The 26932-nt window shown below is 33.5% G+C and overlaps 1 protein-coding gene across 16 annotated transcripts in view; it reads left to right on the top strand.

Annotated features, from left to right (window-relative positions):
• Positions 1-26932, top strand: part of Adgrl3 (adhesion G protein-coupled receptor L3) — a 776587-nt gene that overhangs the window by 274472 nt on the left and 475183 nt on the right. For all 16 annotated transcript variants that reach the window (XM_047566096.1, XM_047566098.1, XM_047566083.1 and 13 more), the window contains exon 3: positions 3706-3942. In XM_047566096.1, coding sequence (XP_047422052.1) covers positions 3888-3942 — 55 coding nt within the window. In that variant the 5' untranslated portion in view covers positions 3706-3887. The remainder of the gene's footprint in view (positions 1-3705; positions 3943-26932) is intronic.

Raw genomic sequence — 26932 nt, 5'->3', positions numbered from 1 at the left:
CTCTTCTTGCAGGTTTTCCAAATCAACTGCCTAGTGTTATCACCTGTATTTTTTAAAACACTTCCTGTTTCCTTTTTAAAATCAGATTTATAAATTATAAATTATGATATATATTTTAATCTTTGCCTATCCTGCATTACCTCTTGTCCTTTTCCTCCTCCTAATCCTCATTGTTTCCTCTTCCTCCTTCTCCTTTTCCTTTTTCTCCCACTTTAATGCAAGAATCATGCCTTTTATGTATCACACACCCCTGTAACCAAATGCAGCCAACACTTGAATCAATCGACAATGACATACATGTGTGAATTTGTTGAATTCAATATTTTTTAAAATATTAATAAAGGTGACTAAGTATCTGTCCCCTGTGAATCTCCAAAGAGAGAGAGAATTATCCGTGATTGCATTCATTTTTAGAACATTCAACTCATTTTTACTACTAACTAGTCTCAATGGTTAAATATTTTATTAATACTTATTTCATATAATGTTGTTTGATCCCATAAATATTAGAAGACAGGAAATGTCCTTGAACCTAACTATGATTCTTTAGTTTTCAAGGTCAAAATGTTGGGACAAATTGTTTAATGTATAAAATCTCCTATGAGAAATAGTAGGACCCAAACTGATAGTGCTTTACAAGTCCAGCATACACTCTCTTGATTGATAAGTAATGCATATACTTATTTAACAATAAGAGAAATTTAGAGGAAAAGCATACTTATAAGTTTTCAGAATTGTAAATTGTAGCTAGTATTTTAAGCTCATTATACATTTCATTTGGTCCAAACTCCTTTGAAACTCATTTTGTTTCTGCCTTGTTCTTGTCACCTTAAACATATTTACGCTTTATTGGAGAGTGATGGCAGGAAGGTGAGTTATAGTCATTTAAATTTTTATCTTTCTGCCATGTACCTTTTCCCAAACAGTTAATGTATCATAGAGATTCCATTCATATCCAGAGGAGATTTCCATGTAGAATTGCTTTTAGGAAGACAATCTTGGGAACAATGTCACTTTGTAGGGCATAGATTATGAAGCATTACTATACATATGTTTATAACTGCAATCTTTATCAAAAACTAATGTATACATTGGATGCTGTCTTATGTGACTTAATATATCCCTAATATCTTTGCTTGGTTTTTCTTCATTGTGCATTAAAAACTTTGCTTTAGAAATGACTTCAGCAAAATGTCGTTTTTATAAGAAAATGGATTGGTTTAGTGAAGTTAATGACAGGACAGATGTTGAAAGAAGTCTTCCTGGACCTTTACTTTAAAAAGTAAAGTTAGTATTCAGTGAATAGTGATATATTTTCCTGTAGTTCATGAGCAATCTGTTCATTCTTCCAATTTATATAGTATAAGTATTATAGTTAAATATTAAATTAATCATATAGTGTTGAGTACTTGACAGTACTGCTCTGGAGGAAACATTTTATTGTATTGAATGTAATATAAACCTATTTCCACTGAATGTTTGCATAATCCTATAAACTATATAACATTACTTCCCCCTTCATACAGACAGGGAAATTGAGGCATTGAGTGATTAAATGAGTCACTTGAGGTCACAATTCTAATAGATTAGTAATTGAGATCAGGTAGTCTGACTCCAGAAACTGTGTTTTTAACTACTGTGATAAGTGAACAACAACAACAAAAAAATCAAATAATTTGATAAACATGTAATTTTGACAGGGTAAAGGCAAGTATCTCAGAAAAATTTTGGCAGAATGGAGTTATTTCAGGTTGAACGTGCATATCTTTAATGCTTGAAATCAAAATTATATTGGATTTCAACTTTTTAAAAACTTTATAATATTTGTATATACTTAATGAGATCTTCAGGATTGTACCCAGTTTGAATATGAAATTTGTTTATATTTCATATGTTTTTTATACCCTGAAGAAAACCTCATGTAGTATTTTTGGTCTTGTGTTTGACTGAGACCCATCACATTAGGCCAGGTGTGGAATTTTCCACTCTTTGTATTAAGTCAATGTTCAACAAGTTTCATATTTTGGAGCATTTCAGATTCTGTGTTTTCCAAATAGGATTGCTTAACCTATAGTGCATTCTTCAATTAACTATCTTTATTTCAAATGTCACTTTAAATTTATTTTAAATTTTATACTCAATCCGAAATTATTGAAAATATTCACCAATCACTAGAACGGTAAAAAAAAAAAAATTATTAAAGAACACCCAATTTGTCTTGGATTGATCAGTTTTCAATGTGCTGACTATGAAAGACAGTACCTTCAATTTTGGGGTTACCTCAGTACTCTGCCTTCCTAATATCAATCTGTGCAGACTGTAAGGAAAGGCAACTGGAACTGTTAAAATGACTCTTTCACAGCTTATAGATGTTAATGCCTTACGTGCACATTGAGTATGTTAAGCAAGCATCATTACAAGCACATTGAACATCTTCAAGCAAAACTACTCTTCCTAAATTCTAAGATCCTGGAGAACAGGTTGCATGGTTTATTCAATGATCTTCCAAGTTTCCAGCATCATCAGTGGGCACTCCTCAACCTCTTGAGTGAATTAATCATCTTTCAGCTGCCTTCTAATTTAGTTTCAATCTATATACTAATTGTTAGAAATAAGTTGTTTAGGAACTTACAGAAGCACCATTTTAATAGAATTTTTAAATCGTAATTTAGGTTATACCTTGCCTTGATTTGTAATATTAAGGTTTTAGACAATCAAACATAAAAGTAGCATCTTTTATAAGTCTGTGATCACAATTCCTACAAGATGCTTAGAAAAGTAATGTAGAAAAATTTCTGCGTGAATGTAAGCCTAAAATGAAAGTAACAACTTTTCCACTTTAACCGTACAGTAATAGTGAAGAATGAAAATACTTTCCTATTTTAATGTTACTGAAAAGTATATTTAGTGAATGATGATATTTTATTATTCTAATGTTAGTGAAGTTATATATATATAAGGAAAATACTTATGAAAAGCAATCCTCAAGTCTCCTTATACATGTTAAAATTAGTATATTTAAATTAATTTGTCCAGGAGAGATGGTTTGAATCTGGAATATTAGCACTATGGTAATATATGCATAAATAATGTCTTTATTTTATTTATTCATTTTACATATGGTGTTTAGACTCTTCAAAATGAAGAAGTGTTGACTGGGCATGGTGGCACATGCCTGTAATCCTAGTTGGGAGACTGAGGCAGGAGGATTGAGTTTTCAAAGCCAGCCTCAGCAGAAGCGAGGTGCTACTCAAATCAGTGAGACCCTGTCTCTAAATAAAATACAAAATAGAGCTGGGAATGTGCCCCAGATCAATCCCCAGTACCCCCCCTTCCCAAAACAAAACACAAAACAACAGCAACAAAAACATAAAACAAAGTGTTGAGTGCAATGGAGCATGCCTGTATTCCTAGAGACCAGGCAGGCTGAGGCAGGAGGATGTCAAGTTTGTGACCAGTCTCAACAATTTAGCATGATCCTGTCTCAAAATCAAAAATAAAAAGGGCCGAGATTCAGCTCTGTGGTAGAGTACCCTGGGTTCAATCCCCAGTCAAAGAAAAAAAGAGGGAGAGAGAGAGTAAGAAAAAAGATGGGAGCAGAAAACAGATGTTTTAATCAGGAAATAAGAGATTATTCAGGGAATTTAAATAAGAATATCTTTATTTGATAACCACCACCCCCCTTTTTTTCTTCTTTTTTTGCAGATTTCATATTTGGGATATTGGTGTTTCAATTTCTGAGGAATTTTTCTTTTACTTTTTGAGTTCTTTTTTTTCTTTTACATCATCAATCTTGGAGTACAGAAGAGGAACCATAAACACAGTGACTTTGTTTCACGTTTGAAACACACATTCTTGAGGAAGTCTCACACCTTGAGTCCACAGCCATGTGGCCATCACAGCTACTAACCTTCATGATGCTCTTGGCACCAATAGTTCATGGTAAGATCTTTAACTAGATTTTTCTGTAATGCTCAATGTTGTTTCACTTATCCATGCTATACCTTTTCTTTGAAAACCTTGTTCTAATAGTTTATAGTTTTCTTCTTATCATGTATTCATATGAGTAAGTACCATAATATATAATTTAAGCTATAGTAAATACATATTTTCAGTTGGATTTCTTAAAGTACTCATTGAAATGTTTGCATACCCAAAGTGTTTTGCTTCTTTTATTTTTAATTTTTTAAAACTGCATAGTTTACTTTTTGCTTTACCACACTTATGGGCAATCACCACAGAATAATATGAATATATATACCTTCTTTTTTTAGAGAAAGGTAGTTTTGCAGAAACATGTTAATATTTTCATAATGAACTTATAATCTTATTTTGCTCAAATAAACTTGATATTTTCTACAAAAATATGATAGTGTAGAAGTTATGTGCCTTTGCAAATTTTATAAAATGCATAATCATTCAATATGGAATTATATCATTGTCAATTTTTTGGCTTACATGATTTTGTACTTAACAAAATTTCTCATATAGTAAGCATAAACATTTAGAAAAAATATAATGAAAGAAAATCTCCTTTCCCAAACCAAGTAATCTTTTTCTTGGTGCTTACTATTCTATACAGTCTTTAATACACGAAGTGCAAACTTTAACCTCTCAATAAAATAAAATTGGGGCTGAGATGGTAGCTCAGTGGTAGAGTGCTTGCCTAGCATGTATGATGCACTGAGTTCAATGCTCAGCACTGCATATAAATAAAATAAAGGTCCGTTAAAACTAAAAAAAAATTTTAAAAAGTAAAGTAAGTGAAAATTTTTGTCACATACCTTTCATTGCAAAAACAGAACACAAAACAAAACAAAAACCCCGACCACAGAATAGTATGAATGTATACCTTCATTTTTTTTAGAGAAAGGTAGTTTTGCAGAAACATGTTAATAAATTCATAATGAACTTATAATCTCATTTTACTCAAATAAACTTGGTTTTTACTACAAAAATATGATAGTGTAGAAGTTATGTGCCTTTGCAAATTTTATAAAATACATAATCATTCAATATGGAAGGATGTCTGACTTATAGTTTGTACAGCTAAATGTAATAGTCACTGAATCTTTTCAAAACAGGTAAATTTAAATTTATATGTTCCTTTGTTTATTTTTTATAATTTAAAGTTTGGTGCTAGTTATCATTGGTTTTGCACTAAGATGAAAAGGTTATAATATAGCACTGTCTCATACATTGATTGTAATTATAGCAAAGAAGAGGCACAGCTGTATTTGCCAATGTTTAGAAGGTTTCAGATGTTTACAGTGTAGCAAGCATCTGAAATGCAATTTTAGCCTCTTTAGTTCACTTTTGGTTTTTAATTGACTACAAAAACCCATTGTAGTTCACCAGTGATACAATTGCTAATTTCAACATGAATTGCATTCTACTGCCATTATAAAAAATAAAAACTGGGTAAAATGACTTCTTTGTTGAAGTTTTCCTCTAACTCTCCTCAGATTTAAAATATATAGTTCTAACATAGCTATAAGCTAGATACATTTTTAAACATGAGAATAAAATCCTATTTATATAACCACCTTGCTTTAAATGATGTAAATTGTCAGTGATTTCAAAATATTTGCTTAATTCACATATTGATGGTTCACTTACATTCACATACATGGGCACACCAAATATTTTGTCATATGGGGTAATAAGAACCATATCACCCAAATGAATTCATTTCTGATTGTACATACATCTAAAGGTGATTAAAATTAATTTTTTTAGTTAAAAAAGAGCAAAACAAAACTAACCTCTTGTGATTATTTTGAGGATTAAATAAATAGCCTATGTAAAGAATCAGGCTCAGTGCATGACAAATTTGTCTTCAACATGTTAATTTCCTTCATCACACAATGTGTTCATCCAATTTATTTTTATTTTAGTGAATTGAAACAACCAGGAATTAGCTAGCCATGAGAACCATTTCATTTGATATTCATACTAAGAAAAAAAATCATACACACACAAGTTTTGTTGAAATGGTCACTTTAAAAATCACTCTTTTTTGGGGAAGATATTTAAAAATAGGAAAGGTAGACATTGTGGGAAAGATCATCTTTTTAGGAGCTGAAATTTCTTTAAAAAAAATTTTTTTTAGTTGTAGGTGGACACGATACCTTTATTTATTTATTATTTTTATGTGGCGGTGAACATCGAACCCAGGGTCTCATGCATGCTAGGCAAGAGCTCTACCACTGAACCACAACCTCAGTCCAGGAGCTGAAATTTCTCATTGTAAAAAGTGATATTTCCTATGTATTTATTGGGCCTCAAAGGTGCTGAGCCATGAATCAGTGGTCTTGGGTTATGAGCCTGGTGTGTGTATTAAACACACAGAGATACACAGACACCCAGAATATATCCAGATAACTCTGAGAAGTATGTAAATATGTTTAAAAATTCTGATATCTTGATAGAACACATAGAATATTTACCTGGTATATAAACAATATGGGGTTAACAACCAAAGTAATCCTTTTTATTTTATTTGGACTAATTAATGTTATCTAGATTTTTGAACCAGAGTAGACTAAACAATATTCAAGATTTTCACTTATAAACTTTATTCTTATTACCTTCTATGATATGTTAAAACTTTGCGTCAGAAAAAATGCATATTGGTTTTCTGCCTTCTATAGAAAGTCTTCTCCTTAGTCTTTGTGCTGCCACTTCTGACTTGACTGAAGGGCCTACTAGCCCTTTGAAATCCTACTTGCTTAAAAGTAGAGGAACATACTTTTAATAAAGTGGCAAATTGTAACAGGATAGGACTTTTTAGAGTCTCCATCAGTCCTGGCTTGAAGAAATACTCTGTGATTCAAATACTCAGATGATGGAGTTAAAACGTATGTCAGTTTTCAAATTACTTTGTTTCCAAAACATCCTCTGCTGGCATCTCCATGTGTGTTGTTGAGATGTCCAACACTATTTGCCCTTATGAACCCTGGAAATTAGCTTTTCTGAATACTGACTTGTATGACTATCCCTTCTTCCAAAGTAAATAATAACCTTGACTACTGATTTTATGGCTGTAAAATTTAGAGATACTGATTCAATTAATCCTTAAAATGATCATATGGGTTTATTATTATTTATTACTGTCATATCTTTATACAGAAAAAATATTGAGATGCTGAGTGAGAAAGCAACCTAACTGAGGTTCTATAGCTGTTAAGTGACACTGAGGGAGATTAAATTCAAGAACCTTCTGTTAATTTGAAGCACGTGAGGCAGAAACACTGGTCACCTGCCTCTTTTGTGCTCTTTTGACACATGGACTGGGTTTTGAAGCCTGACAGACCTAAGATAAAATTTTAATTGTCCCACCAACGAGCTCAGAAACCTTGTTCCTTTGTAAACTAGTTAATTTATGTCATTTATCACTAGCAAACTGTGCCAGAACACTGTACTTGCTACTAAAGATATAGCAATGAAGACTTGCACTTCTTTCCTCAAGGAGCTTACGGTACATTGAAAATTTGTAAGCCTGTTTGTTATCTGTAATATATACATTCTTGTAGGAGATTTTAAGTAATAGATGGAATAATATATGTAAAGCTTCTAACATAGTAGTTGGCATTTGACAAATCTTCCATTTTTTTCCTACACATTATATAACTTGAATTACATAGTCTCTGAACACTATATGAGCAAAATACGCAACTATCTTTAGTCTCAACCTTGAGACTTGAAGACGGTCTTCTCTTTACTTGAACTTCAGTATTCAGGTTTTTCAAGAAGTTTCTAAAGACCCCTATCTAAACGAAATTATTATTAATATTATTAATATCAAATCTAAATTATTTTCCAAATGTAGGAATACTTTAATCACTCTTTGAATTGGTAACATATAATTGTCAAGGGTTGGAGTTTTGCAAAGTCTGTATATTGATAAAATTGAAAACTAAGCTGAAGAACTAATTCTGATTATGCTCATGTTAATTGAATAATCATATTGCCCTAGAAATTTGGCCAATGTTTCAAATAGGAAAATAAATATAATCAGAACATCAACATTACATACATATACAATATTTAAAATTAAGAAGTGTCTCTGGTTCTATGTTTATCTGTTCATATCTTATGTCTCTGTGTACCTCTGTATTTCTCTTTTTCTGTTTTCCATGGTTGTGTCCTCTTCCTGTAGAGCATAAAATTCCTATCTATAATGCATTGAGAACTGGCAGAGAAGAAAGAGAAGGAACTAAGGCAGTAGTCAGTCTTTGCTGGTGCTATGGTAGTGTTGCAAGATGTGGTTGGGAGCAAGGGAAAAGAACAAAATTGCAGAACAATAACCAAGTGATAATGTAAGTTCCTGGGGTTCATTCCCATGGGCAATAAAGGAATATCTAGGTCTAATGTAGGTCATTGGGCTAGGAAATCTCATTCTAGGATATAACTTCACCAAAGCCCCAAATGTTTGGGAGTTCTGAAGGTGACTTGTGCTCATGTATTTTAACTACATCTCATCTTAAATAAAGTTCATTTATAAAGAAAGTCAGAACTGAGAGGGTAGAAAACAAGATCATTGGCACTTACTAGGAGAAATAGAAAATAATATTTGTTATAGCATCTTCACAGAAATAAATAGGATTGAAATTCTTCTAGAAAGATGTTATGCATGCTTTTTTCTTCAAGTCTGTTGTTAGAGTCACATATGTATTTTTATATTCATGGACTTTACAAGTTAATCTGCTTTTTGTTATATTCATGGAGTTACTTATACTAAATAGTTCTTAGTAGACTAGACAAAGATCAGATGCATATATACTTAGTATTTACTTGTTTTTACATAATTTTATTTTTATTATTAATATATTTTATACTTGTAACATCATTTAATGTCAGTGATTTATTAAAACAATTATATATACTTTTTAAATTGCTAACAAGGTATGAGGCTTGGAAAGTCCAAAATGACATTTTACTACATAACATTTTCCCATACAGTTCTTTCTATGAAGACATGTTTTATTAGTTGTGAAAAAGTCAAGATGACTTCTAAGCTCTGCTTAACTTTGTTATTTTTAGAAATTAATCATCCTTGAAATGTGTATAATGTTTGCCAGCCCAGGTAATTTGTAATATCTGCAGTAATATAACTATTTTTATAGTCAAATACATTATACAACTGTGTTTTATCTGTGTCATGGTGATGATATATGAGGTTACTGCCAACATATCCAACATCATCCACATTAGCCAGTTTATGCTGAATTTCAAAATATGTATTTTATAAGTTACTGCACCTCTCTAAAATCATGGTCCAAACTAAAAAAATGAGGGCTGATATCAATACTTCGTAAGAATTTGTTTAAAAGCCTTCAAAGCAGCCAGCATGTAGGTTAGTAAATGGAAGAGAGTTTTCCTTTGTTTTTGTACTTGCAAACATGTTATATATGAATTTTGTTATAGTGGTAGTCTATGAGAACATGTTTAGCTGTTGAGAGTAAAGTATCTCTTTCTTATATTCAGATTTTATTAATTTTAACTATTAATTTTAACGATTAGTTTTTATATTTATTGCATTGAGTGGACTGACTGCAGTAGTATGGTTGTTTGTACATTTAATGTCAATTGATTTTAAAAGTATTTGAATATTTAAGATGCAGTTGTTGTTTTGCTGTTCTCTAGATTATTACTTCCTTTCATTCTCAATGTAAAAATGATGCGACATTTATATTTTCATCTTGGTAGCCATAGTTTATTTTTAATGCATTTGTTTTCATTCTGATTAGCAAATGATTCCTTAATAGCCCCCAAATCAGCATGAGATAGGAAACGGTGTCACTAGTCTGTCACATAGATAAGTTGTAGTTTATCACTTATTATATTCATTTAAGATATTCATTGACTTATAAAATAATAATTCTTTTAATTTTTAATTCTTTTAAATTTCTCCAATTTCGTCTATGAATAATGGCAAAATTTACATACAATCATGTTCTCCAGAGTGCTAACATATAATGACCAAGGAGATATAATTCAGTGACATAATGTGTATTATTGTCTGTTTTAATTTGACAGTTTATAATAATAGTCATTACTGAAAAATAGTGTTGATTTGTTCTACTTTTTCAGATTTTAATTAATACATTGAGAGTAAACTTAATTTTATTAATAATTATACTTTGGGTTTTTTGAATCTCTAATTACTCTAAATTTTGTCATGGTAGCAAAATTAGTTACTTTAAGTATAGATAATTCTCTTCACATCAAAGAAAACCTATTATATACGAAGAATGTGATCAAGCTAGTCTATTTAAGGATTTGCAACAGAACTACACTAGTGCTACCAAAAGAAATCTTTTGAAACATACAAATCTTTGCATAAAATAGGTACTCACAATGGCATTTGATAAACTGTTTGTTTTACCTACATATATTATACTTTGTGTTGATTTGAATGTTCTGAATTCAGTTTTAAATTACCAGTAAAGTGTAAGAACACAGTCATTTGTTAGTCATTACAAGTATGCCTTACTTTTATTGTCAAAGTTATTCTCATCATGTAAATTTATATCAGAAAGCATAAACCTTGTAGTTCTAAGAACCACTGGTAAAATTTTTTAGATTTTCATTGCAGTTATGTAGAAATCCACATAATTTTTATAAAATTAGAATAATATTGGATATAATATTTCTTTTATTTTAAATAAACATTAAATTTTATACTTTGTTCTCATTAAAAGTTTTTTTTTCAGATTATTGTATCATTGAATTATGTACCTCTTACCAATTCATATTAGCACTAGGAAGAACACAATTGCATACAAATATTCCTAGATAAAGTCGGAGAAATTAAAAGAATTATTCTTCCATAAATCAGTGAATACCTTAAATGAATGGTAGTTAATGATAACATAGGACTTTGCACTTTATCACTACAATTTGTCTAAAACAATTATCCAAATTTTGACTACTTTTATAATGAACACAATATGAACAAGAATATTCAAATATTGAGATGTTGTTTGCAGTGGTATACCGACGTATTCAAAATATCAGGAAACAGTTTTTCTCATAATGAGACCTCTTTGAATTCAGATATATGATTACAACATATGTATATGTGCAATTTTAGTCAAAACGGTTAAGAAATGCATGTTTTCCTTAGGAAATATCATGACAGGAAATGTAAGGAGCCAACTCTTTAACTGGGAGTTTTAAAAGAAGACAGGCAGTATGCCATGTTGTTGTATGAAGTGGTGCATGCCTGCAATCCCAGTGGCTCAGGAGACTAAGGCAGGAGGATCAGGAGTTCAAAGCCAGCCTCAGAAACTTAGCAAGGCCCTAAGCAACTCAGTGAAACCCTGTCTCTAAATAAAATACAAAAAGGGCTGGGGATGTGGCTCTGTGGTTGAGCTCCCCTGTGTTCAATCTCTGGTCCCCAAAAAAGGAAAAGACTGAATATAGTGAAATCATCAACTATTTCCAAATTAATCTTTTGGATTTTGCACAATTGAATTCAAAATTTCAGTTCTGAATTGGAGCATTTCTATGTAGAAACTCAACAAAGTTATTCTAAAATATACATTGGATATTAAAAAGGGAAAAGTTAATAAAAGTCAAAGTAATTAGAAGGTACTTGACTAATTTTACATAAAATACATATTATAAAAATACATTAATTAAAAATAAAATTTCAAAATTTGGAAAATGTTCCAATATGAAAGTGAGATACCTAAAACTGCATTGTAGTTTCTGTTTGATTTGTAAAGGATAGAAATGACTTCTCAGAAAATCAAATGTTTAGAAAAGAGGTAGTCAAGTAGTCATTTTGTGTGCATGAATGTGTTTTTTAAATTATATATTACAAAATTTATGAAAGACTTGAGTTATCTAGATCTCCATGTTTGAACAGTGTGTTAGATAGATAAACTTTGTTGTAGTGACAATAGATTTCAACATTAATAATGACTTTTTAAGAGAATAATTTATTGTACATCAAGCATTCCAAGATTTCATGTATTTCTGGCTGGTGTGTCTATGTTATACATTGGTCTAACTGCTCACAATAATTCAGGAGACCCAGAGTTACAGCATAAGGCTTCCAAAGTCATCTTGTGGGGCGTTGCCACTGTAGTTCCTAGGAAGTGGGAAAGAGTATTCTGGAGGTTCTAATGGAAGTTTTTTATGGGAATGCTTGCATGTAACGTGCATCATAAGTATGAGTGGGACTAAAAAAATGTAGTTCTTTCATGATAAAGAAGATGTTTATTTGTGAACATAACGTAGTTTTAGAAAGCTAGATCGATGTAATGTAATAATATCTTTTTAAAAAATGTGTAATGTATAATGGAAGGTTTTTTTTTAACAACTTCTTGAGATATATATTTATGTACCATAAAATTTACTCATTTAAAGTGTAGAGTTCAGTGAATTTAAATATATGGACAGTTATGCAAACACTACCACAATCAACTTTAGAATATTATCAGTATCCCAAAAAGAAACTACATAGTTTTACTAATCACATCCTATTCCTCTCCAGCTCCACACAGCCAGTAGTCTACTTTCTATCTCTATGGATTTGTCCATTCTGGACATTACATGGAAGTGGAATTATATAATACATGATTTATTGTGATTCGTTTCTTTCCTTTAGCATAAGAATTTTAAAAGCTATTGATGTCTTTGCATGCGTCTCCACTTAATTCATTTGTTATTACAGAATAATGCTCCATTGTATGGATATCTTCCATTATATTTATCAGTTAATGGGAATTTACATTATTCTTTCTCTGGCTATTATGAATAAACCTACTATAAAAATTCACACACAAGTTTTGGTGTGGACATGTTTTCACTTTCTTGGCTACAAACCTAGGAATACAAAGACTGAGTCATGTGATAGCTGTCTATCTGTAGCATTCTGAGGAACTGAAAAACTGTTTTCCAAAGTGGCTGATCAGTTTCACATTACAGACTATGTGAGGGTTGCCATATTTCCATATCCTCCCCAACATTTGTTACCGTGTCTTCTTTATGTTATTCATCTTAGTGGGGATGAAGTAATAACTTATTGGGATTTTGATTTGCTTGTCTCTGATGTTTGTGATATTGAGCTTCTTTTCATGTGCTGATTAGCCATTTGCATATCTTACTTGGAGAAATGCTATTGAATGCGTTCTTCATTTTTAATTGGGTTATTTGTCTTTTTATATAGAGATATCTTTAAAGGAAGGACCAGAAGATACTATCTTTAAGGACATTTCAATTTTAGGGTTCTTTAAGCTGCATTTCTTATGAGAGACTTTTTTCAGGATTCACCACTATTTTTTTTTTCACTTATTTTATTTTATTTTAAATCCTATACCATTTGTCTCCCCTCATCACCTCACCTGACCTTTTACTTACATATTCAACTCTTAAAAGTACTACATTGAATCAGTCTTCATTATGAGGACGAAAAGTAGCAGTTGCCAACTATTCAAGTTTCATTGTTTTAAGAGAACTTACCCAGGTGAAGTATATACCAAAAAAGATAATTTATTGAATTTTATTATTAGTTTCCATTTACTCTTCCCTAAGAAAATAATGAGAAACACTAAACTTTAACCATGGCAGCCAAAAAGTTTCCAATTTTGGTACAGTCTAAACTCTTCTTCCATATTTTGTATTTTAGTTACTAATATAATTATTAGTTGTTCAAGTTGCATCTTACAGATATTGTGTGGGAGTGGTTTATATTACTTCCATAGGCTTTTTTTCTCTGTGTTCCTCAAACTGCTGAATGCCTCTTTTAGTTCATGTTAAGAAAGGTATGCAATTCTGTAGTTCTAGGTCTTTATCATGTTCACATATTGTTTATTAGTGTCCCTGGATTCTCTCACTCCACTTTTTTAACACTACAAACAAATAAATAAAGGTGGAAATCAGCAGAAAACCTGAGATTTTTTATGTCAAGGATTCTAGCAAATATACTACTCCTGTCCATTTGGTTTAGCTGGTATGAAAATGTTGCTGCTTGGGAAGAAAGGATTAGAAGAGAGCTAAAGATAATGAATGAGTTTTAAATAGGAACACTGAATAGCTCCTGTAGTTGTAAGGAACTGTGGAGGGTGATATTAACATATTTAGATTTAATGCTTATGTGAAGCCCAGAAGCTGAAGTTTATAATATTCTCTAATTTGGTTTAGATTACTAACTTGTAAAGTCCTGCTATATGGAATAGAAAGATCTCTAGCCTTAGAGTCTAATTCCAATTACATTACTTCCAGACTAATTACCTTAAACAATTTAAATCACAGTGTGCTTATTTATAAAAGGGATAATTAATTCAACTTTGTTATACCATACAGATTAAATAAAATAATGTACGGTAAGTTCTAAATGCAAAACTTCAGGCATTTACCCCAAGATAATGAATTCATTAAAACATACTTTAGGAATTAGAACTAAAAAACAAATGACCTGGAGAGTAAGCAAAATTTGAAGTAAAATACCATGTTGGGGTCACTTTCTTTTCACAGAGTTTTTCAAAGACTGCATTGTATATGCTTAATCCCCAAATGTGACAGTTTTTCTAATCATGAGTCTACACATTTGTACACACATTCATTCTATCATTATATTTAGGACTGACCCACTGGACTGTAACTAAGTCTTTAATGAGTTACTAATGGACATCTTAAGCTTAGATCAGCATTCAAAAAAATGCTAAAGGGTGTTGAAAAACTATTCTGATTGCAAGTCTGTCACTTTTAATCAGATTGTAAGCCCAATAAAATTTCCTGTCCTCACCATTCCTTCTAAGTATGTAGAAATTGAATAATGAGTGATAGGTATACCCTCACTTTGATATTAGCCACCATTGAAGTTAAAAGAGGTAAATTCAATGAGCTAAATTAGAGAAATTATTGTTCTGATTAAATACAAATATAGAAGTAATATTCAAAATTAAAATAGCACTTTACAGCATTTGATTCTTTTTCTTGGACTCAAATGACTTTAAAACAGATTGATTTTGTTGTTGCATTAGAGAATAACAGATGACATAAGGAGAATAGATTCAGATATGATTAGATCTTGTAGGTGGGGGAAAAAATTAAAAAACCTCCATATTTATAAAAAGAACAAACAGTCTGTTTTCACACATCACTGACTGTCTCCCAGCTGTTGGAGATCCCACAAACTACTAATCTAAACATTACCTGAATTAGATCAGGACTGTTCTTTACTGTAGCTCCCCATACAAATCAACAATGACTGTGATTATTTATCAGTGATCCTTTCTTCTTGTTTTCCCCGCCTTTGATAGTGGAGTTGATGAAAGCATGCAAACCTTAAGGGTACATGATTTAATAATGAAGGCAGATAATACCTACATTCTAAATCAAGAGGCTGATATGATGTGCTGCCTTCTGGGAACAGGACACAATGACTTAAAAGGAAGACTTTTAGATTAGTCACCCAAGCTGAATAGTTGAAATAGCTATGATAGCCAGAAGTATTACAGGTTACATACTGCTGTTGGCAGGTTTATGTTATACCTCTGCAGACGGATAAAACCTACCATGTCGATCTTTAAAGGTAGGTGTCCAATAATAATCACACTATGTATATACAGCCAACATAACATAATTGATCATTTTGACATTTCAGCCTGTTAACCTTTCTGCTGTGTTGTTAACAAGCATTTAGACATTCCTTTTGTGTCAGTTTTGAGAAAAGTGGTGGGAGGCAGTGGTAAATATCTCTTACTACCATAAAAAATAGAAAAAAAGGTTTCTCATTCTTCTTAACTAGAGATGCCAGTTATGTTTAACTCAGGATAGGACAGAACTCACTAATGTAACAGATCTAACAAAATGGGTATCATTTTTTTCTAATTTTGTCCACACATGAAATATAATTGGCAATGTGATTATTGAAGAATGCCCTATAACTGTAGTTGTAAAGTTTTTTTTTTAGTTGTAAAGATTTTTAAAGGAAGAATTTTCAGTGTTCTGAAAGCACAGCTTACATAACATTAAAACATTAATATCCCTAAAGAGTGGAGCAAAGAAAAGTCAGTATTACATGAATAATTAATTCCAAAGGTTTATTTTGTTTCCATGAAATGGAATCTGTTTTTGTTGTTTGCAAAGAGGTGGGTGTTTTTAGTTAGAAAAGAAAAATGTACAATTAATTGTCATTCTGCTGATAAGTAAGCTATGTAGTATTTTGTTTAATTTGAATGAAATTAAAATAGTTTTTTGGTCAAAAGCCAAATTTCTAAAAAAAATATTTCATTAACAGAAACTTTGCTTACTCACTTTTGCAAGTGTTTGAAATATTTACATTGCAGCATTACAATTTAGGCAACCATTACAATGACTAGATCCAATGTTTCCCTTTATTTATAGGGAACACAGAATGTTGGATTTGAAAACCAATTGAAAAGTAATCATTAAAACGTGATCCTTTTACTTTTTTAACACTACAGACCCTTCAGCTTCATTTACAATTGAGCATTTGCCTCTTTTACTAGTCTCAGTGTATCTTATAAAGCTTTTATAACTTGGTTGCTCAGTCTTTTGGCAAAGTTTTTTTTTTTTAATTTTTTTTTAATTTTTTTACGTTTACATAGGGTAATGATGTTTATTTTTTTCCCTTCCCCCCACCCCTCCCACCCTTTTCCCTTTATACAGTCCTTCTTTCCTTCATTCTTACCGCTCTCCTTAGCCTAACTCTAAACCTAACCCTAAACCTAATGCTAACCCCTCCCACCCCCATTATATGTCCTCATCCACTTATCAGTGAGATCATTCGTCCTTTAGTTTTCTGAGATTGGCTTATCTCACTTAGCATGATATTCTCCAATTTCGACCATTTGCCTACAAATGCCATAATTTTATCATTCTTCATTGCGGAGTAATATTCCATTGTATAAATATGCCACAGTTTCTTTATCCATTCATCAACTGAAGGGCATCTAGGTTGGTTCCACAATCTGGCTATGGTGAATTGAGCAGCAATGAACATTGATGTGGCTGTATCTCTGTAGTATGCTGATTTTAAGTCCTTTGGGTATAGACCAAGGAGTGGGATAGCTGGGTCAAATGGTGTTTCCATTCTGAGCTTTCTGAGGAATCTCCACACTGCTTTCCAGAGTGGCTGCACTAATTTGCAACCCCACCAGCAATGTATGAGTGTTCCTTTTTCACCACATCCTCGCCAACACCTATTGTTGCTTGTATTCTTGATAATCGCCATTCTAATTGGGGTGAGATGAAATCTTAGGGTAGTTTTGATTTGCATTTCCCTTATGACTAGGGATGTTGAACATTTTTTCATATATCTGTTGATTACTTGTACATCTTCTTCTGTGAAGTGTCTGTTCATTTCCTTAGCCCATTTGTTGATTGGATTATTTGTATTCTTCGTGTAGAGTTTTTTGAGTTCTTTATAGATTCTGGAAATTAGCGCTCTATCTGAGGTATGGTTGGCAAAAATGTTCTCCCACTCTGTAGGCTCTCTCTTCACATTTCTGATAGTTTCCTTTGCTGAGAGAAAGCTTTTTAGTTTGAATCTATCCCAGTTGTTGATTCTTGCTTTTATTTCTTGTGCTATGGGAGTCCTGTTAAGGAAGTCTGATCCTAAGCCAACAAGTTGAAGATTTGGACCTACTTTTTCTTCTATAAGATGCAGGGTCTCTGGTCTGATTCCAAGGTCCTTGATCCATTTTGATTTGAGTTTTGTGTAGGGTGAGAGATAGGGGTTTAATTTCATTCTATTGCATATGGTTTTCCAGTTTTCCCAGCACCATTTGTTGAAGAGGCTATCTTTTCTCCATTGCATATTTTTGGAACCTTTGTCTAGTATGAGAAAATTGTATTTATTTGGGTTTGTGTCCATGTCCTCTATTCTGTACCATTGATCTACCTGTCTATTTTGGTACCAATACCATGCCGTTTTTGTTACTATTGCTTTGTAGTAGAGTTGAAGATCTGGTATTGCAATACCCCCTGCTTCGCTCTTGCTACTTAGGATTGCTTTAGCTATTCTAGGTTTTTTATTCTTCCAGATGAATTTCACAATTGCTTGCTCTATTTCTGCAAGGTACATCATTGGGATTTTAATTGGAATTGCATTGAATCTGTATAGCACTTTAGGTAGTATAGCCATTTTGACAATATTAATTCTGCCTATCCAGGAACATGGGAGATCTTTCCATCTTCTAAGGTTTTCTTGAATTTCTTTCTTTAGTGTTCTGTAGTTCTCATTGTAGAGGTCTTTCACCTCTTTTGTGAGATTGATTCCCAAGTATTTTATTTTTTTCGATGCTATTGTGAATGGGGTAGTTTTCCTAATTTCTCTTTCTGAAGATTCATCACTTATGTATAAAAATGCATTGGATTAATGAGCATTGATCTTGTAACCTGCTACTTTACTGAATTCACTTATGAGTTCTAAAAGTTTTCTGGTGGAATTTCCAGGTTCCTCTACATATATATTCATGTCATCAGCGAACAGGGATAGTTTGAGTTCTTCTTTTCCAATTCATATCCCTGTAATTTCTTTGGTTTGTCTGATTGCTCTGGCTAGAGTCTCAAGGACGATGTTGAATAGAAGTGGTGAAAGAGGGCATCCCTGCCTTGTTCCAGTTTTTAGGGGGAACGCTTTCAGTTTTTCACCATTTAGAATGATATTAGCCATGGGCTTAGCGTAGATGGCCTTTACAATGTTTAGGAATGTTCCCACTACCCCAATTTTTTCTAGTGTTTTGAGCATGAAGGGATGCTGTATTTTATCGAATGCTTTTTCTGCATCTATTGAAATAATCATGTGATTCTTAACTTTAAGTCTGTTGATATGGTGAATGACATTTATTGATTTCCGAATGTTGAACCAACCTTGCATCCCTGGGATAAAACCCACTTGATCGTGGTGCACTATCTTTTTAATATATATTTGTATGCGATTTGCTAAAATTTTGTTGAGAATTTTTGCGTCGATGTTCATTAAGGATATTGGTCTGAAATTTTCTTTCCTCGATGTGTCTCTGTCTGGTTTAGGTATCAGGGTGATATTGGCTTCATAGAACGAGTTTGGGAGGGTTCCCTCCTCTTCTATTTCATGGAATAGTTTGAGGAGTATTGGAATGAGCTCTTCTTTAAAGGTTTTGTAGAACTCGGCTGAGAACCCATCTGGTCCTGGACTTTTCTTTGTTGGTAGGCTTTTGATGACCTCTTCTATTTCATTGCTTGAAATTGGTTTATTTAGGTTGTGTATGTCCTCCTCGTTCAGTTTAGGTAATTCATATGTCTCTAGAAATTTGTTGATGTCTTCGAGGTTTTCTGTTTTGTTGGAGTATAGATTTTCGAAATAGCTTCTAATTATGTTTTGTATTTCACTCGTGTCTGTTGTGATGTTTCCTTGTTCATTCCGAATTTTAGTAATTTGAGTTTTCTCCCTCTTTCTCTTTGTTAGTGTGGCTAAGGGTTTATCAATTTTATTTATTTTTTCAAAGAACCAACTATTTATTTTGTTAATTTTTCCAATTGTTTCTTTTGTTTCGATTTCGTTGATTTCGGCTCTGATTTTAACTATTTCCTGTCTTCTACTACTTTTGGTATTGGTCTGCTCTTCTTTTTCTAGTGCTTTGAGCTGTAGTGTTAAGTCGTTTATTTGTTGATTTCTACTTCTTTTTTTGAATGCACCCCATGAAATAAATCTTCCTCTAAGTACTGCTTTCATAGTGTCCCAGAGATTTTGATATGATGTGTCTTTGTTCTCGTTGACTTCTAAGAATTTTTTTATTTCCCTCCTGATGTCTTCTGTTATCCATTCATCATATAATAGTGTATTATTTAGTCTCCAAGTATTGGAGAAGTTTCTGTTTTTTATTCTGTCATTTATTTCTAATTTCAATCCATTATGATCTGATAGAGTACAAGGTAGTATCTCTATCTTCTTGTATTTGCTAACAGTAGCTTTGTGGCATAAAATATGGTCTGTTTTAGAGAAGGATCCATGTGCCGCTGAGAAGAAAGTGTATTCGTTCTTTGTTGGATGGTATATTCTATATATGTCTGTTAAGTCTAAATTGCTGATTGTGTTGTTGAGATCTATAGTTTCTTTATTTAATTTTTGTTTGGACGATCTATCCAGTGGTGAGAGAGGTGTGTTAAAGTCGCCTAGTATGATTGTGTTGTGGTCTATTTGATTTCTGGAATTGAGAAGGATTTGTTTGACGTACGTGGATGAGCCAATGTTTGGGGCATAGATATTTATGATTGTTATGTCTTGCTGATTTATGCTTCCCTTAAGCAGCATGTAATGTCCTTCTTTATCCCTTCTGACTAGTTTTGGTTTGAAGTCCACATTATCTGAGATGAGGATGGATACTCCAGCTTTTTTGCTGTGTCCGTGTGCATGGTATGTTTTTCCCCATCCTTTCACCTTTAGTCTATGGGTGTCTCTTTCTATGAGATGAGTCTCTTGCAGGCAGCATATTGTTGGATTTTTCTTTTTAATCCAGTCTGCCAGTCTGTGTCTTTTGATTGATGAATTCAGGCCATTAACATTCAGGGTTATTATTGTGATATGATTTGTATTCCCAGTCAATTGACTCATATTTGTTTTTGACATGATTTGTTTTCTCCTTTATTTGGCTATTCCTTTAGGCTAGCGCCTCCTGTTGCTGATTTGCATCGTTGTTTTTCATCTCTTCCTCATGGAGTATTTTGCTGAGAATGTTCTGTAATGCTGGCTTTCTTTTTGTAAATTCCTTTAGCTTTTGTTTATCATGGAAGGATCTTATTTCATCGTCAAATTTGAAGGTAAGTTTTGCTGGGTATAAGATTCTTGGTTGGCATCCGTTTTCTTTCAGGGCTTGGTAAATGTTGTTCCAGGCCCTTCTGGCTTTTAGGGTCTGGATTGAAAAATCTGCTGATATTCTTATTGGTTTCTCCCTGAATGTAATTTGATTCTTCTCTCTCGCAGCCTTTAAAATTCTGTCTTTATTTTGTATGTTAGGTATTTTCATAATAATGTGCCTTGGTGTGGGTCTGTTGTAATTTTGTATGTTTGGAGTTCTATAAGCCTCTTGTATTTGGTTTTCCATTTCATTCTTCAGATTTGGGAAATTTTCTGATATTATTTCATTGAATAGATTGTTCATTCCTTTGGTTTGTTTCTCTAAGCCTTCCTCAATCCCAATAATTCTTAAATTTGGCCTTTTCATGATATCCCATAATTCTTGTAGATTCTGTTCATGATTTCTTACCATCTTTTCTGTTTGGCCAACTTTGCTTTCAAGATTAATAATTTGTCTTCAATGTCTGAGGTTCTGTCTTCCAGGTGCTCCATTCTATTGGTTATGCTTTCTATGGAGTTTTTAACTTGGTTTATTGTTTCCTTCATTTCAAGTATTTCAGTTTCTTTTTTTTTCAGTATCTCTAACTCTTTATTGAAATGATTTCTTGCTTCCCGTATTTGCTCTTTTAACTGTTGATTGGTGCGATCATTTAATGCCTGCATTTGCTCTTTCATCTCCTCCTTCAATGCCTGCATTTGCTCTTTCATCTCCTCATTAGCTTCCCTAATCGTTTTAATTATGTACATTCTGAACTCCCTTTCTGCTGTGCTGTCATTGGGTTTTATTGATGTAGTATCTAGGTTTGTTTGGGACATTTTCTTCCCTTGTTTTCTCATATTGGTCAGTTGTCAGTGGGACCCTGAGATATTGCAGTTTTCCGCTATTGGCTTATAGTGTCCTGGTAGATTTCCAGTGTATCACCTCCCAGCCTTCAGTAGCCTGATGTCTTGGAGGAATCTGATAAAGCAGCGTATCCGAAGAAAACTGCCCCTAGCCCCCTACTGGTTCCACGATTTGGAACTGGCTCTGTGCTGAAATGCTCTCACTGTGGGCCTGCACCGTGCAGCTGGCTGTGTGGGAGGAGCTCACTGCCGGAGTGTGGAAGGCTACCTTGGGAAGACTCTAGCTGCCCTGCCTGGCTCCGATAAGCCACCTCTATCTGGGCCTGCCCCCCTGGCCGAGCTTTACCCAGTGGTCAGACTCACCCGTGGCTCTATTTCAGTCCGAGTCTCTCAATGCCTCCCCTTCTTAACTCCTGGGTACTGGAGCGACGGGGTGCAGTCTCCCTCTAGGCCGCCATCTTGGATCACCCCGAGAAGAGAGCCTGCAGCCGGAGTGGGCAGAGCCGCCTGAAGAGGTCTCTGGCTGCCCTGCCCTGATCCCAGAGGCTGTTTGCAGATCGAGGCTCTCCGTTGGTTCGGGGGCTTGTGGCTGGTTCTATGTAGAAAGTCTCTCACTGGGCGGTCAGCTCCGAGAAGCTAGCCTTGAACGGCACCTCCCACCGCAGGGGTCCAGACTACTTGGGGAAGTCTCTGGCTGCCCTGTCTGGACCCTGAATCTGCTTGCGTGCCAGAGTACGCTGAGCTGCACTGGCTCCGGGACTCGGAGCTTGTTCTGGTCAGAAAGGCTCTCACTAGCGGGCCAGTTCCGTTCCGAGAACCTGGAGAAGCTGGCTGTGTGGGCGGGGCCCACCGCCGGAGTGCGCAGGGCTGCCTGTGGATGACTCTAGCTGCCCTGCCCGGCTCCGATAAGCCACCTCTATCTGGGCCTGCCACCCGGGCCGAGCTTTACCCAGTGGGCAGACTCACCCGTGGCTCTATTTCAGTCCGAGTCTCTCAGTGCCTCCCCTTCTTAACTCCTGGGTTCTGGAGCGACAGGGGGTGCAGTCTCCCTCTAGGCCGACATCTTCGATCACCCAAAGTTTTTTTTTATAATATTTTATTTTATTTTTTATCATAGCAAGCTATGTTGTAGAGAAAAAGTGGAGAAGATATTCTGAAGGAGAAATTGCTCAACCACATAGGGCACACCAGCACTGCATGAAATAATTTGCACTAGAGAAGAAATTTGTAGAATTCAGTTGAATAATATCCAGGTATTCCATGAAAATTGCTTTATCATACATAGGAGGACAATTTATCATTACTGAGCTATTTTATTATAAGACCAAGAATTGAAACAGATTTTTCTCTGTTAGAACTTCCATGTTGTAATTTCTACCCATAGCATACTCACTGAGGTGCTTGAATGGAAACTTTTATGACTCTTGTTGGAGATTACTACTCAGCATCTAAAAAAATTATGTAGCTATCTCATACACCTTAGGGAAAATCAGGAAAGACATAACGATCAAAGTGAAGGTCCTGGGGCAACCTTGGGATATATTCCTTTATTTGTAAAGAAAAATTGGGAAATGTTCCTTTATGTATAAGGAAGTTAAAGGAATAGTCCTTCCTTCTCTTTGAATTCTACTGAATTTGAATTGGACATTCAAGTATCAATCATTAATTTGCTGTTATAACTGTTTCAGTATAATTTCCAGAATTTACACAGCCTATCCAGTTAGCTAAACAGTTTTTCTCAAATAGTTTAGTGAATATTCCTAATAATTCAGTGAATCATAGGTAGGTGTATCAGCAATTTTAATATGAAAAAATTGACTTGAAGCTGTCAATCTAATGATGAACTAACTCTTTTCAAATAAGTCTTTGAATATAAATTTAAATCAAAATCTTCCAATCATCCCTTAGGGATTTCTTCTATAAGCATTTTAATAACCTACTAAGCACTTACCTTATTTTGTGAACCTATAATTTAAGCTAGAAAGGAACCAACCAAAACAGTATATTCAGATTAAACTAGAGTATAATAAAATCAAGAATTTTTAAATTTTGAAAAATCATCATATAGAGAAGAAAACAATACTGCTTTTGTTTAGATCCTGGAAATCAAAACTTGAGACAATAAGTAACTTTTAGTAGAAAGTGGAAGTTGTGAAATTTGATTATGCATATGAATATGTATATATAGGTGGGGAGGGAAAGAGAGAAAGAAGAGAGGGAGAGAAAGAAGGAGAGGGAGTGGGAGAGAGAGAACATTTATGGGCAAGAGTGATACTAGAAAGAAGTACAATTTGGAAAGTCTGAACAGTCAGGGAAAGGACTTCCTATTAAGAAGGATAATCTACTGGATGAGCAATTTGCTGATAAGCAGATGAGGACATATAATGGGGGGTGGGAGGGGTTAGTGTTAGGGTTAGGGTTAGGTTTAGGGTTAGGGATAAGGAAGGTGGCAAGAATGGAGGAAGGAAGGACTGTATAGAGGGAAAAGAGGGGTGGGAGGGGTGGGGGGAAGGGAAAAAATAGCAGAATGAATCAAACAACATTGCCCTATGTAAATTTATTATTACACAAATGGTATGCCTTGACTCCATGTACAAACAGAGAAACAGCATGTATCTCATTTGTTTACAATAAAAAAAAAAATAAAAAAAAAAGAAGGATAATCTGAATGTAGGGTTGGGTAGGTAATAGAAGGATAAGCATCTTGTATCCAAGAAGTAATCATGAAAGGCAAAGTTGAATACATACACTAGAATAATAGCTATATTAGCATACATTTAAAATTCTGTAAGACTTGTGATTAGCTAACTAATGAAAAGACATAATAGTCGGTTAGGGTGGCATGTGCCTGCAATCTCAGGTACAAAAGTTTAAGGCCATCCTTAGCAACATAGGGAGACTGTCTCAAAATTTAAAAAATGAAAAGAGCTGGGAATGTAGCTCAGTGGTAGAGCACCCATTGTTTCAGTCTCTAGGATTAGGCAGAGGAGTGGGGGACATGGTAAAATATTACTTAAAAACACAAAAATAAGTGATTTTTAGGAAACATACTTAGTTTATGAAATTTAAATCACTCTTAACTCTAAGAAACATGACACGGTGTTGTCTAGCATTTCTTCGAATTGTTTTAGTACTGCACCCCAATATTTTGTTTAGATTTCATGCTCAGTGTTATGATCAGTATCTGTTTGGAGGAAGAAACTGAATAATTGAATAATGTAAGTCCTCATCTAAGCAAATTATCAACAGAAACAGCAGAAATTGTTAGAAACAATGCTTATTTAATATTTTTATTATTTACAAATCAGTGTTGATCTCTGAAAGTATATACCACTGAATGGTATTTTTGTTACTTGTTTCAACTATATGTCCCACAGATAATAGATCATTATGGTACTACCATGAAAAATACTTTTGCATATTAAACACATATTATTTTTCTTATATTACTTCTTATCTCATGTTCACATATAACCAACATTCTGAAACTGATCCTCTGATGGCCTTTTATGTTTGTTAGACTACACATAAACATAGGTATTTTGTTTATTTTGATCAATTTAGTTACTTACTTAACAATAATTTTTACATTTCATGCTTCCCCACTAGGAAAGCAAAATGAAAAGTGTTTTAATTATAAGAATATCTCAATATGAGTTAATTATGAGGAAGATATGGATATAACAATAATTCATATTACCTGTAATGAGAGTGAACATTTTGTATGATTAAGGCAATTTAAATTTAAAAACTAGTACATCCCCCATTTTATTATAATGAAATATTTATCAGATATGTAATTTTTATAACAGATAGGAATGAAGTTTCTCTTTCTATGAAGAAGGGTACAAAGAAACAACCAGGCACATTGGCCTTATCATCACTTCCTGTCCCAGAACCAACATAACCTTGGACAAGTTATAAAACTCCATACAACAGGGTTTGAAACTGGTCCCACATGGATATGGGAGAGACTATGACAGGAGGCATTGCCTCCAAATTGTGGTAAATGCCACATGCTGGGTGTATTTTTCATTGTTTGAAAAAAAAAAATTCTTAAGTGTCTGGAGAAGAAAGATACCTAGAATGTGAAGACTTCCTTTAAATATCCAAAGAAAACTACTGTCAAGGAGTAACATGATTTGTTTTTATAGCCCACACATAGAATATTTAGACAAGCAGGTGGATAGTACTACAGAATGGGTATCGCCTTTCTTAACATGAGGAAACTTGATGTTTCAAATGTTGTCATAGCCCAAGTATAAAGTGAATTCTGATCACAGCCTCTTCAAATGAAGTTTGGGAATCTTTTAACAGGAATTTTCTAGGGGTTATTATCTAGCAAGGGAGTCAGAGGAATTTTTTCAGACCTGAGATTACATGCTTCTCATGGAATAGCATATTTTTAAATGTGATATTTATCTTTAAGACTTATGTTGAAGCTATTTTTATAATAGTTTCAGAAAGACGAAATAAATGTGTCTCCAGGAGCCATACAATATTTTAAGAGTAGCATATACAAGAATTTTTTAAACAGAAGTTAAGATTTGGAGCTCTATTCTAATACCCTTCTCCATGTTGGCAGTATAATAGCCTCTCCTATTTTGCAGTCATTGATCATTGCCTCTGGGTTTCTTTCATATAATTGGTAAATTAAAATGAGTAAAAGCTGTAGACACATAGAATACTTTAGAACACTTTTCATAGAACATGTCAGAGTCTAATTTCCTCCAATTTAAGAGTCAAGTTTACTGAACTTCCTGTATTTTGTATTCATGTCTCCCTCCTTGAAATAATTTTATTCCTTGACATAAACCTCTTTCTGGATCCCCAGAAACTTGTTTTCTAGTTCTCTTTGGAAGATGTTCTCATTTCTTCTTGATGCTGAGTTTTCTTCATTTAAATACAGGCATGTTTATATTTGCTAGTTGATGTTTGATTCTATTGTACATACATTTTAAATCAATTGTCATTCTCTATTCACTCTAAATATTGACCTTTCCTGGAAATAGTTTCTCTACTTCAGTGGAAATTATTATTCTTTTTCATGTCTTTTCCTATCATGTCTTCTTAAGAGTTTTATTAAGTGTCCTAAATAGATGTTTTAAACACTGAATTCTCGAGTTTGCCTTACAGAGCAAACAATCTGGTTGTGGCTTGCTCCAATCTCATTTCAGACTATTCTCTTTAATCACTATGCCTTTCCACATTGTCCTTGGTGCTATTTCTTGAACAGACCCTTCCATCTTGGAGACCTTTGAAGTAGTC

This window comes from Sciurus carolinensis, chromosome 10 (genome assembly GCF_902686445.1).
Source record: "Sciurus carolinensis chromosome 10, mSciCar1.2, whole genome shotgun sequence".
NCBI lineage: Eukaryota > Metazoa > Chordata > Mammalia > Rodentia > Sciuridae > Sciurus > Sciurus carolinensis.
This window is presented reverse-complemented; position numbering and strand designations above follow the sequence as displayed.